The sequence below is a fragment of the Aulonocara stuartgranti genome (assembly GCF_965226115.1).
Source record: "Aulonocara stuartgranti genome assembly, chromosome: 20".
Lineage (NCBI taxonomy): Eukaryota > Metazoa > Chordata > Actinopteri > Cichliformes > Cichlidae > Aulonocara > Aulonocara stuartgranti.
This window is the reverse complement of record NC_138956.1, coordinates 31,272,968-31,286,337: the sequence shown is the minus strand read 5'-3', so window position 1 is coordinate 31,286,337 and position 13,370 is coordinate 31,272,968. Positions and strand designations below refer to the sequence as shown.

General features: G+C 39.5%; 1 protein-coding gene across 2 annotated transcripts in view; it reads left to right on the top strand.

Annotated features, from left to right (window-relative positions):
• atp9a (ATPase phospholipid transporting 9A) overlaps positions 1-13,370 on the top strand; it is a 66,148-nt gene that overhangs the window by 30,159 nt on the left and 22,619 nt on the right. The window contains exons 1-12 of one of the 2 annotated variants that reach the window (XM_082517503.1): positions 1,001-1,276; positions 3,649-3,793; positions 6,813-6,926; positions 7,124-7,232; positions 8,250-8,308; positions 9,224-9,275; positions 10,262-10,356; positions 10,656-10,736; positions 11,586-11,661; positions 12,107-12,183; positions 12,412-12,572; positions 12,674-12,816. In XM_082517503.1, coding sequence (XP_082373629.1) covers positions 1,209-1,276; positions 3,649-3,793; positions 6,813-6,926; positions 7,124-7,232; positions 8,250-8,308; positions 9,224-9,275; positions 10,262-10,356; positions 10,656-10,736; positions 11,586-11,661; positions 12,107-12,183; positions 12,412-12,572; positions 12,674-12,816 — 1,180 coding nt within the window. In that variant the 5' untranslated portion in view covers positions 1,001-1,208. Of the gene's footprint in view, positions 1-1,000; positions 1,277-3,648; positions 3,794-6,812; positions 6,927-7,123; positions 7,233-8,249; positions 8,309-9,223; positions 9,276-10,261; positions 10,357-10,655; positions 10,737-11,585; positions 11,662-12,106; positions 12,184-12,411; positions 12,573-12,673; positions 12,817-13,370 lie in introns of those variants that run through there. The other variant, XM_082517504.1, reaches the window with a different exon arrangement.

The following is a 13,370-nucleotide window of genomic DNA, read 5'->3' as shown; positions in this document are numbered from 1 at the left end:
GACGCCTGGATGGAAGGATGGATGGGTTCGATTCAGTTTTATTTACATAATGCCAAATCACAACAACAGATGCCTCGAGGTGGTTTTTATTGTAAGGTAAAGACCCTACAATAATACAGAGAAACGCTTTTGACAGGAAGAAACCTCTTAGAACCAGGCTCAGGGAAATGGCCTTCTGCCATAGATGGATGGATTGAGCGATATGTGTTAATCACATTACAGTCTATCAGATCACATCACTTTCTACTCAGATTGTTTGTGGGTATTTTGGAAAGATGCTGAAATTAGTGAAAAACAAATCATTACCACTCCTTTCTAGTCTTAAGAACCATGCTGAATAAGAATAGTGCTAGCAAATATGGGTCATAAAAACTGCACAAACCTGTGTTTGGAGAAAAGCCTTACTGTCACCCAAACCATACCCCAACTGTAAAGCACAGTGGAGAGAACAACATGGTTTGGGGCTGCTTTGCTGCAGGCTTTGCGGTCATCAGGTAGCATTGAAATTAAAATGATAACATTTTAATAAACATATAAACATTTATCAAGTAAAAGATATTGTACAGCTGAGTATCAGAGCAGCAGTCCTTGAGATGGTCCTATCAACATGTCAGAAAAATGACAGAAATAATGAAAAAGGAAAAAACAAGGGGTTGGAAGAGTTAATAATAAAGCCAATAATTTTTGATTAAAAAGAGAAGACTCCTCAGTCAAGACAGTCCAGAAATACTGTATGAAATTCAACAGCTTGTTTATTTTAATGTCAAATAAAATCTATGACACTTAATTCAGCTATTTAAACTTTTTAGTGCCAAATTTCACTTGATAACTGTTTGCTAAAATTTTTTGTCTCTCTCGATTTTCTTTAAAATATATATATTTTTTACTGTATTTATTTCTAATGTAATGTGTCCTGGATTTCCTGTACTCCTCACTGTGTCTCGTTCGTTTTTGGTCTTTCCTGTGCCACCCCATTGAAAAAAAAAATACTATTACTAGTACTATACTATTAAAACTAAAACACCTTATTTGAAAAAATAATACAATAAGTAATTATTAATGACACGAGTGTGGTATAGTACTCCAGTGGAAGATTGGTTTGCTTGGTGTAGCACTGTCCCAGCTGTCACTCAGGGAAGCCTCCGCCCAGCAGCTCCACAGCCAAGCGGACTCCTTCCAGCTTCCACCCGCGACAAGGGGCTGCAGGAATGACCGACAATATCCCTCTACAACCCGTGAGGCGACCGAAAAGACACGACAGTAAACACAGAAATGGGTAAGGGCGTTATACAGCTCGGTATTATCACTGTGAAGCCATTTGTTTACGTGCTTCGCTCGTCGCATCTCCTGCTGTCACTGTAGCGGTTAAAAGTGTTTACAGGAGCGCGTCGACATTGTCTCAGAAACCAGCTAAGCAGCTTTCTGGGTAAAATATATCAGTACGGAGGGAAACATAAGGACGAGCAGCCCGTAGATGTACTAATAAATATGATGTAGCTATTCATTGTAGCTTTGAAACGGCTAATGTTAGCCGGACACATCCTTGTTCCGGGGTTGCAGTAGCAAGTGCATATTAACGCCCATTGTCAATATTTGCTCGCCTGACATTAAGTTCAGGCTGTCTGCCCTGATTTAAATACATTCTGCCCCTAATTTTTACATACGGACGAAGTGATCCTCTGTAGTGTTATTTGACCACCACAAAAAGGGGCAGGCCTAAGAAATAATGATGGAGAAAGTGGAGAGACACAGTGCTGAAATGCTTCCAGCAGACTGATCAGGCTGCCATGGTGATGTCACCTCCTGTTATAAAGACCCAAGATCCTCGAACGAGCTATGATGTTGCAGAAATAAAGGCCTGCATATATACAAGGATGATGGGTGTATGATTTCTAGCTGGCAGTGTGATATATAGTGACCATTAGTGCAGCCAGTGCACTTTCTTTGCCTCCTACAGAGTGAGGCATGCCAAGGCGAGGGTTTATTTGTATAGCACACTTGAATAAGACATTTGAGGGCCTTGCATAAGTCTTTAATGATATCAAAGAAACACGTATACGTTGGATTTGGTGTAATAAAGTAAAATGATTGAGGTTTTAGTTTCATTTGCTTTCTGTCTAACATTCACACACATTCCAGTGGATGCCCAAAACATTATGCCTATCAGCTTCTCGTTGTTTATGAGCTCTGTGTTTTTGAGATTATGTTACATAAAGAGATTTTGTTGTTTTCCATTAACTAAATAATCTAGAACATTTAAGCAAAGGTGGATCATGACTTTCTTTGTAAAGCTCCTTAGTAATTTTTTAAATTAAAGATATCAACAAACTAGTCGGTGCTGTGTCTCAGGAGGTCGAGTGGGTCTTTATATCAATATTTTAAAGTGATCTTTATAAAAACACTGATGGAGTGGGAGAGCTCTGTATAAATCACTTACACATTTAATTTGTATTAAAAATTCGGGATTGGGCGGATTGTTTGTTTCCCCCATTTGTGAAAAAAGGTTAAAAAATAATATGAGAAAAAATAATTAATATAAGTCTTTCATCTCTCCATCACGCTATCTTTGAACTTTGTTCCGACACATAGTTCATCCAGCACAACGGATAAACATGGCAGCCGACATCAGGAAAGGTCATCTCATTGCTGATAACAGTCCACATTTAGGTGTCCCATTTATTAGTGAATAAACAGCCACTCTAACGGTTGATGTAAATATAGAATTATACAGAAAGACTAAAAAGCATTAGAAAAATAATCAGTTGATATACAGTACTAACCTGTATTTTGATAACACGTACATGTAACACTCATTAACATAAGGGAGAACATTTTGAATATGTCAGCTTGGGTGTTTTAGCTACTTTTCACAGGTTAGCATAATGACTGCTCATTATATATGCCTGATACTACTCTAAACAGTTAATTAGGAAACACAGTATTGCATAACAAATACAATTTAAATTGTCTGGATGGGTGGGTTTGAATTGCCATTGCACCAAAGTCAGATTAATGGCCTGTGTTATGCTTTCCATGTTTATTCTTTCTATGTCTGCAAGTATGAGGGGGTCTACTTGGTTCCAAGTGACGTAAATATTATCACTGCAGGGTTGTTGAATTATTGCTACGGTGCTATGATGTTTTTCTTTTAATTTGTCAGGCCTGGCAGACAGGATATTGTTGGCATCTAAGACTTGAGTCATCTGCCATAAAAGTCAAATATGTTGTTTACAGTTAGGTTCAATTATTAATCGCAAAGCCACTGAGCTGTTCGTTGGATTTTACGAAATGCTTTGTTTTCTTAGTCTGAAGGGAGTGACCAGCTTTTCCAAGATAAAGTTAATATTTATTTTTCACGGCATGATCTTTCCAGACACCTTTGGTCATGGGTCTGTAGCTCAGTGCAGTGTGCGCTGTGGGATTTGGCTACAATAAGCAACACATTAACAAGAAGATGTGAGAGGAAATTCATTAGGGTTACCTCAATGCAGCTCTCTCAGGGTGTGGAGAGTGAATTCAAATACTTCCCAAATATTAATTGTCTTTTCGTCACATAATAGTCTTTGTCTTTGCATCCTTACTACAGAATCAAACACTGGAATTAAATGTGAAGTGTTACTTGTGTCTTCCATCTCCTCCTCCTCTCAGGTGCTGCCCGTGGTCGAGATGCTGTGGCATGGGTGACTTCCGTCCCCGCACCGTGTGGCTCGGCCACCCAGAAAAAAGGGAGCAGAGGTACCCCAGGAATGTCATTAACAACCAGAAGTACAACTTCTTCACCTTCCTGCCTGGGGTTAGTGCCAGTCAAAGGTCACCGCTTCACCTGCCCTTTGTTTAACCCCCCGAAGCCGTCATCCAGCTCTTTCCTCCTGGTCATGATTCACTGTCTGTTTGATCGGCACATTTTCAGAGCATCATAGGATATGTCTGTCTTAATTGATATTTTTTAAATCCTCCCTGTTGGTTGCTTGTAATGTAAGTATGCAAGGCATTGATGCTCATTTCAAATTATCCTGCTTCAGAGTATCAGGTTTGGTTTAGTTTGGCCTGCAGCTAGTAGTTATTTTTAGCATTGGTTGAAAAATGACAGTATTAATAAAAACACTAAATAGAGTAGGGTGTAATCTGGGTTCATCCACCATAACCAACTGTGAGTATTTAATGTCATGTTTTGTTAATCAACCAAAAGTCACTTTTACAGGAGTAAGCAATAAAAAAAAGCAGAAAAGAGTGAAGTGTTTGTTTTATAAAAACAGCTGACTATAAAGAAAGTGACCGAGTGATGCATCTCCAGATAAGATCAGGTCCTTATGAATGACAAGTGCTTTTTTGGTTCTTTAGTTTCCTATAAGAGTACTGTAGTCTGTCTTTATGCTTACACTAAACCTAACCCAAAACATTGGATGATACATGTGAGGATATGAGAGATGCACTGTTTGTGCGGTCTTAGCCCTGATATGCAGGACGGGCTTGGTTTGTGAATTCAATATTAATTACTTTATTCCGATTGCATCTAAGTAGTATAAAGAGATAATTTGCCATTTTTAAACAGTACAATGTTGCATATTCGAATGAATGAGAGATGCATCATAGTTTCAGCTACCAGCTGACCAGCGCCTGCGCAGCACCAGGTCTTATACAAGCACTTTCTTGATATTGCGTGACAGATGTGACTTTGGTTGGATATTGCATGGAAGGCAGTTACCGAGCTATGTGCCTTTGATTTTTGTATTTTCCCTAACTTATTTACATATGCATTTGTTTTCCAGGCATTCAGTTGTCTTAAGATCTTATTTTTGCTTATGGAGTCAGACGTTGAAAGTAGCTCAGATTTGTTTGTAAAGCAAAAGACAAGAGCAAAGCCTTTTTGCATTGCAAATCAAGATGCTTTTTATTTACTTAGGTTCATGTGAAGAACTTCTTTTCTCTAGATCATATTTAAAACATATTTGTTGCTCATGTGCTTTCCTCTTAGAGGAAAAGTTTTTCTGGTAGTAATCTCACACGCTGATGGTAATGAAACTGAGCAAAGCTGTAGTGTGTGTGTTGAATTTTAGACTGACGCTGGCAGATGAAAAGTAGCCATATATGTTTGCACATTGCTCCATATCTGTTGGTTCATGAAAAGATTTGTACGCCTAACTGAAAAGTGTACTTCTTTAGTAAGGGTGCGTGAGATGCTTATATGAGCTGTGAAATTATACACCTATAGATGCTGCCAGATTTGCTGCAATGCTACGTCTGTGGTTGGTTTTTTCGGATATTGTGTGTAAATGTGGACAATGTTGCAGTTAATTGGAGTGATTTTAGTTCTAGATTAACATCTTTTAACTTTGATTTTTAATTCACTCAAAAGGATACGATTGCAGTGTCAGATCATTTTCATTCTTTATTAATTTAGTGTGTTAACATATTGCCAGTTAAACTGCTATTTTTGCCACTTTCAACTCTGTGTCATTGCATTTCCTAAAAGGCAAGCCTTTAGCTGTCTCTACTGCATCTCCAGGCTGTTCTAGACATTCTCGGACACAGGTATTTGTTCGTGTAATTACACAAACGGTCAGACATTCAATGCTTTTTAACCTGCCAGCTATGTGGAAAAGATCCAGGTGATGTCTGACTGTCCCAATTTATGGCAAAGGAAGACTACTGAAGATAATAGGCCAGCAAACTCACAGCTAGTGGTCTTCCTATGCGCTGGTATACTCAGATTGCATCGTCATCTCAACCAAGAGAGCATTTCCGTTAGAGAGAACAATGTCTTGCTGGGTGCTGCATGTCAGTAATAGTGAAAGATGAATCCAGCGTCCGTGACGTCACCTAATTGGTGGCGAGTCCACATTTTGAGGCCTTATTTTTAGTGTTTTGGATGCGCCCATTGTCGTTTTCTAAGGCTAAAAATCATCATGTTTGCAAGAGAGGGGCACACTTGACAATCAAAGACTCCACAGCTGGGATTTTAAGACTTAGCAGCATCCAATATGGATGTGTTATTAAAAGATTCATGCAGCACACATTTGTTATGGAGGAAAAGCTACTGGTTGAGACCATAACCAGTTTTTGTTCAAGCTTGTAAACGTACTTTGTAATGTAATTTTTAAGATGGGAAATGACTCGCTTTTGTAGCCAGCCTCAAGTGGTCATTAGAGGAACTGCAGTGAAAACAGATTTGTTTTAAATAACATATTATACTTGTTACACAAAACTAAAGATAACGGAAAGAAACTACAAAAAAAATCCTTCAGGCATACTCAAAGGCATTTTCATTGATGATCAGATGACAAATAAATTCTCTATTAAGTCACATACTGTCAAGCAGGAAAGTAGACTTTTGAGGGGGAAGGTTGTGACATTGGTGTATGGTTGAGGCAGCGAGTGAGCATTTTCCTGTTTTGTTTTGTTTTCTGGGAAATGGCAGCACATGTTATTTTTGGGTAAATTAAACCCTATTTAATATGAAAGCTGCTTTTATCTACTCCCTTATTCACAAGAGGTCCTCATATCTGAGCAGCATTTTAGCAGATTTTTACACTAGATGCCCTTCCTAACGCAGCCCCCGGGGGATTTGTGCCTCCTCTCGGGATCCAACTAGGGATTTTTTGCTTGCTAGGCAAATGTGTACTACACCATGAAGCTCCTAAACCCTACTTAAAATAATACTTGGAATTCTGTTTGTCACAGTCCTGGTTATTATTCTTTGTGGGAAAGCCAGAAACTGAAAATCGTGTATATTCAACAACAGCCTCCATATGCACATTGCTTTGCGAAACTGTGAATATTTCACTCTTGATCCTTTGCCTTTTTGTTCTCAGGTGCTGTTCAATCAGTTCAAGTACTTCTTCAACTTGTACTTTTTGCTTTTGGCCTGCTCTCAATTCGTCGAGGAGTTACGCTTAGGTGCTCTCTACACCTACTGGGTCCCTCTGGTATGTGGCATTTCACTTACTGTTAATCATTAAGGTCAATCAGCTTCATTTTCCATTATTTGTGTTCCTCTTCAATGCTTTTTTAAAATGTACTTTTGCTGAAAATTAAGGTTTAGCTATTTCTTTTCACTTCCACGGTTGCAGCACTCACATAAACTTTATTAGTTACTTTTTCACTGTGACTTGTCACTCTCCAGGGTCTTGTTTTGATCATTACCATCATGCGAGAGGCAATTGAAGAAATTAGGTGCTACCTTCGAGACAAAGAAGTGAACTCTCAGATTTACAGCAAGCTTTCAACAAGAGGTAAGAACTGAAAGCAGGTTTTACCTGCGTCGATTTCTGTGTTGCATTTTTGTTTTCTTAGCAAACATGTCTATTAACTGTAGGAGGTTGGTCCTGTTAAAACTTATTGGGGCTGGGGGAAATGGTGGGTAATTCAAAGCAGAGATGTAAAAGTGTACATAAGAGGCCTTGGTATAAAGTGCTACCAGCAATAAAAAGCATGGGACCTCTTGTGGTTTCCATCACTTTGCCTCTTTGATGTGGCAGCTTGTTTTACCCATAAACACAATGACTGGTTGCCTCCATGGTGGCAGCCCCTCTGCATATTTTGTGGTTTATAGAAACTTTATGGTGTCAGAACTCGGTGTACTGGTTGCAGTTATTTTGTCTAAGTTCCTTTAAATTGTATGTTTATGAATACACGTGCATGAGATATTGCCATATGATCAGTCAAAACCATCTAGAACATTTCATCACTTAATGCTTTTCTGCTAAAAGCTGTGGTGTGAAGTGTTACCGAATAGGTCTTTTTTGTGTTAGCGTTTAAAAGTAAAATGCATTTGTAGAGTAAAGTTCCATGAACCCGAATGCATAGCGATATTAATGTGCTTTAATGTCTTACATATGCAAAGCTCAGAGGTCACGGCAGAGTTCAAGGGTCAGTGATCTCTTCCAAACAATTTTGCCGTTCATTCCAAGTGGAATGAAAGAAAAGGCTCAACTCCCCCAGCATTCTTTCAAATCTTCATGGAGACTTACTTTCCCAGATTCACTCAGGTGACTAGTGAGCCATGCAATTCGCCCAGAGGTCTGGGTTTTGTGAAGACATATTTGCTGAAAAAATACCACATTCTCTCACTAGCTTATAATTAGGGAAACTTTTAAGACAAAAATCTAAATGTTGGGTGGTCTAGATTCCATTTAAATTCTTAACTACATGACTCACGTAAAAGTTTCAAATAGCTTTGTGTATGTGAGACTATAATCAACATTCAAACTTGCCAAACACTTAACTTTATGTTTTCTTCTGTATTTCAGGCACTGTGAAGGTTAAAAGCAGCGGCATTCAAGTTGGTGATCTAATAATTGTGGAAAAGGTTTGTTGAAGTTTTTTTTTCATCCACATCTGTGAATAGTTTTGCTTTTTAGACCTGTCAAGTTACCGTTTATATGACAGCTAGTAATGAGGGGGTTGTTAATCTTCTGTGCTCCGCTGGTGACTGAGGTGAAAAGAGTTAGTAAAGATTTTGTAATCTTGTGATCAATGCTGAGTGTCGGCCTGTCAGACTCGATGCGCGCGTGGCATATGTGAACATGAAATGCCTTTTAATTAGATCTGAAATACAAATTCAATTAAGCGCTTTAGTTTTATCTCGAGATTTCATTTATAGTTTCTAGTTCGATATCTGTGTGAGTTTTGGATCTGCTGTGTTGCTCCCCTCGCGGACAGACTGGAGTCCCTGAGGTCTTTGTACATGAAATGTGAGAAGCGCGTTCTGTCTTCAGTTTCCAGCGGAGGGCTTCTCTCTGAATCACTCATTAAGTGCAGTTGAGGGAAAGGTCACACATGTTGTCCTACACATTTTGCTAATATGACCGAGTGATTCCGAGTCATCTGGGTTACAATTCACAAAGTCATCGGTGGAGGTGATGGCAAAAGTTTTCAAATAAATCTCACTTTGAAAAGCCATGCGACTTGCTTTGTTAAACTGCTATTAATCACGTGAACTAAATCTAAACAGTTAGATTTTGCCAAAGCGGTCATGTGAATTTAATGTGTAATATCTTGAGTGAAATGGCCGGGTCAGGCTGAGTGTAAAAGCTGGCTTGGGTCCTTTTAGGGCCATGACAGAATGATTTGCTGAGGGGCTTAATATTTTTGACTGACTGACTGTTGGTAATGTGGCACATGAAGTGAAAAAAAGTCACAAGAGCATAAGGAGGTAGAAGGAAAGTATAGAATCAGGATGTAAGGTTCACGCCATTTTTTTTCTTTCTGCCTTTCTTTGTAGAACCAGCGTGTTCCTGCTGACATGATCTTTCTAAGGACCTCTGAAAGAAATGGTAAACATCTGCCGGTCATTCATCCATATATCCACAACAGGCCGGCTGGGGAAATGAGTTGTTTAAAAAGGCGCTGAGGTGCAGGGATTAGCCCTGAGCTGCGACAGGAAGTCCTACATTGTATAAATCGGAACCGTGACCACTACTAAGTTATCACTCAAAGTTATTGTGGCGAGTTGCCACGGCCACATAGACAAAACATTGTTTGATTTTCATCTTTGTCTCTGACTAATTTTGTCTTTCAAATGAGAAGATAATGAAAAGGAAAATCAAGGGACACAAAAAAAAATCAAATGCAAAGAACAAAAAGAAGACAAGAGGGGAAGATCCCTCATCTGAATAATCAAATATGGATTAGTGTATCATTTGTGGGAGATGACACCAAACATTGACTAAGGCGGTTTAAATTGAAATGCACAGGCTGCTGCTGTTTTATTTATAGCCTAGAAATCCAAATGTGACTAAGAAAGAAACGCTACATGCTTGTTGTTGTTGCGTCTTCCTGTTGGGGGAAGAAAAACATCAACTTTGTTTTACTGGAAATAGTGCTCGGTTATCTCCCATTCCATGTGGAGGCCATTAGGTCAATTATGAAGGGCCTAGGATAGGATTTAGAGTTTTGGGCAGGATGACTCATGCTGGCCAGTGGGGGGGAAGGGGTCTGGTAGACGCTTCCACTTCTACCCCAACAGCAATAAACTGCTCAATCCTGTTCCCAGTAGTCAGTGTTCATCTGTGACCCCATGTTAAAATAAATTCACACATAACATTAACTTAAAAAATTGATGTTTATTAGAAAAGATGAGAATATGATGAACTCGCAGTCTAGCCTTCAGTATGGTTGATAATCTGCTGTAGGCAGTGAAGTGATCAATAATGGAGCTTATGAGTTTCCTTCTTTGAAATAAAAACCTTTCTGTTGTTGCCCCCTAGAGGTGACTGTTTTCATATGGCGTCAGTAGCAGCTCTTGTCCTCTCTTTTCCAGGCTCCTGTTTCCTGCGGACTGACCAGCTTGATGGAGAGACGGACTGGAAACTACGCCTCCCAGTGGCCTGCACGCAGAGACTACCAACTGCTGGCGTGAGTTGTAAACTGTAGATGGAGGCTGGCAGTAACGATTCGACTGGAAACTGAATGTTTGCCCTGTTGTTGTTTCTCTTTTTCTTTTTTTTTATAACAACTAATAAATACAAGAGTAATTTGAACTGAGAGAAACAAGTCTTTTATTTAGCCACTACATGCTAAGTTAAGTATGCAATCTAAACATTAAATTCATTAATAATTGTTGCATGTACAATGTTCTGCACCATGTAGGACTTGTAAAGCCTTTTCTTTTCTTCTTCAGGTAATTTTAAGTCATGTTGTCTAATCTCTCACAGGACCTTCTCCAAATCAGATCATACGTGTATGCAGAAGAGCCAAACATTGATATCCACAACTTTATCGGAACCTTTACCAGGGTAAGTGGTTGCATTGTTACGCTGAACCCTAATCTCCCTTCAGACATGTTAATCTCATCTCCAACATCTGAGTCTTTGTCACTTTTATGCTCGAGCTGTAACAGAAACCGTGCTGAACTGAGTACAGTGATATCAGTGTTGTTAAATACCCCTCAACAGAAGCATGCAGAAAGAAAGATGCTCATTGAAGTGTATTTGTGCTCTCAATTGTTGTCTTATAGAACACAATTTATTGGTTTCATCTATAAAAACTGTGAAAGTGACACTTTTAAGTTGTTGAATGTCTTATTTTAGATCAGGAGCTGTGATACAATAGTGACCTCTCCAGATTGTACCTCGCCTGTCGCCCAGTGATAGCTGGATTAGGCTCCAGTTTCAGCAATCCTGAATTTGATAAATGGTTGAATAGATATTAGATCAGACTTAAAAATGAGTTTCCTTAAAGCGTTTGAGGACCCCACCGCAACAATCACTCAGCTACATCGATAAAAAGTTGAAATCCTGCAAAACTCTTAACATATAGCACACCCCAACAAGTAAAAGAGTCCAAATTTAACTCCCTAGCGCTTGCTGTGTTATATGTTCTAAAACATTGAATGTCTTGATGCATGCTCAATCATCCAGGTAAGTAAATCTCCAAAAGTTGATTCTGTTCATCTGACGTAGCGTTTTGTGGGAGAAATGTTTCGTCACTCATCCAAGTGACTTCTTCAGTCTCAGCTGACTACTAAAACATTGAATGATAAAACCGATTAATAGGTTATCTGTGGCTCAATTAGGAGAAGCAGAGACGAGCTGGTTTCTGTCCTTAGTAATCATTCTGCATGTCTGTTGTATCAACTGTTACAGGAAGATGGAGACCCACCAGTTAATGAAAGCCTCAGCATTGAAAACACCCTGTGGGCGAGCACTGTTATTGCCTCTGGTAAATATCTGACTGGTGGTGCATCTATAAAGCTGTTAATATCCAAGTAACCAGGACCTGCGTGTTCACTAAAGCACTGATCCTTCATAGCTGTTGATTTGATGGTGTATCTAATCAAATCTACACTCTGGAAAAAAGCCCAATGAGGTAGCCCTTTCTAAAAAAGCAGAGGCACCGCTAACTATAATTGTAAAGAAAGTGTGCTTCGTCTGTGGGAGAGTGAATCCACTTTAACCGGCACAAGCATGTGTTGTTCATTAAGCAATTAGAAATCTGCGTCCTCCATTCAAAATGTCATTCTTCATTTGGAAAAATCTATTCATGTCAAGATTATAAGTCTGGAAAACGTCTTCCTGACATGCTGTGTTTTATGTTGTACCTTTACTATATTGCCCTGAGGCCGTTTTTTTTGGTCTTTTTTTTGTCTCTGCCTCACTTACTCCAGGCACAGTGGTGGGGGTCGTGATTTACACAGGCAAGGAGCTGCGCAGTGTCATGAACACCTCCAACCCTAGGCACAAGGTACAGTAGTGTAAGCCAGAGCTGGAAGACAGAAGTCTGATCATTTAATTGCATGAAGGTGTTTTTCCTAGTATGTGTTTTTTTTATACAGTATATGTGTGATTGGATTTAACTTAATTATTCAGATAAATTAATTTGTTGCTTCACTTATTTACATTTGCATTTTGTCAGTACACAGATCTTTTATATTTACAGTAAGTAGATGCTTTATGTTTGCTTCTCTTATAGGTTGGTTTGTTTGACCTAGAGGTGAACTGTTTGACTAAAATCCTGTTTGGAGCCCTGGTTGTGGTGTCACTGGTCATGGTGGCCCTCCAGCACTTCGCCGGCCGTTGGTACCTGCAAATCTTTCGCTTCCTGCTGCTCTTCTCCCACATTGTGCCCATTAGGTCCGACTTAACGCTCTTTTTTTAATGGCATCTGCAGTGCTATGTTATATTTACATGTGAGGAATGAAAAATTGCGTGCTTCCTTGTTTTATCTGATGCAGTTTGCGTGTAAATCTGGATATGGGAAAGATGGTTTTCAGTTGGATGATTAAGAAAGACTCAAAGATCCCTGGGACAGTGGTGAGGGCAAGCACCATACCTGAACAGCTCGGACGGATCTCCTACCTGCTGACTGACAAAACGGGTAACCTAGCATACCGTTTTTTGTTGACCTAGTTGAGCAGTAACACGAGAGGATAAAGTGGTGAGGATTTTCCTAGGAGGTATTCTGTAAGACAGAGTTTAGCTGTTTCCTACCCTGCAGCGTTGCTATGCGGTGGGTTTCTTGCTCCCTGAGACTTACAGGACCTTTAAATCATAAAAAATCAAAGTCTCTCATCTATACACACCTTTAGAGCATAACACCTCCACCAGTGAACCTCCACAGGCAGGAGGTGTTACTCGTCAGATTTACAGCCCTCATGCCTAATAAAATGATCGGCCATTTCCACATCCAGAGAGCGATAAGGCCAGTGGGGTCTTCAGGTCACACTAATGTATGTGTAAGTCCCCTGAAGTCTTTTTGATATACTGGCAGAAATGCTTTTAAAGTAAGTGTGAGGATACGGAGGTTGTGTGTAGTGTCAAATGCTTCTGGCATTTTTCTGGTCACCATATGTGGCTGTTACAGGTGACTGATTGTTGTTTGTTAGTTAGATAATTGAATCTCTACAATAGGGTCATAATTTGTGCTGTCAA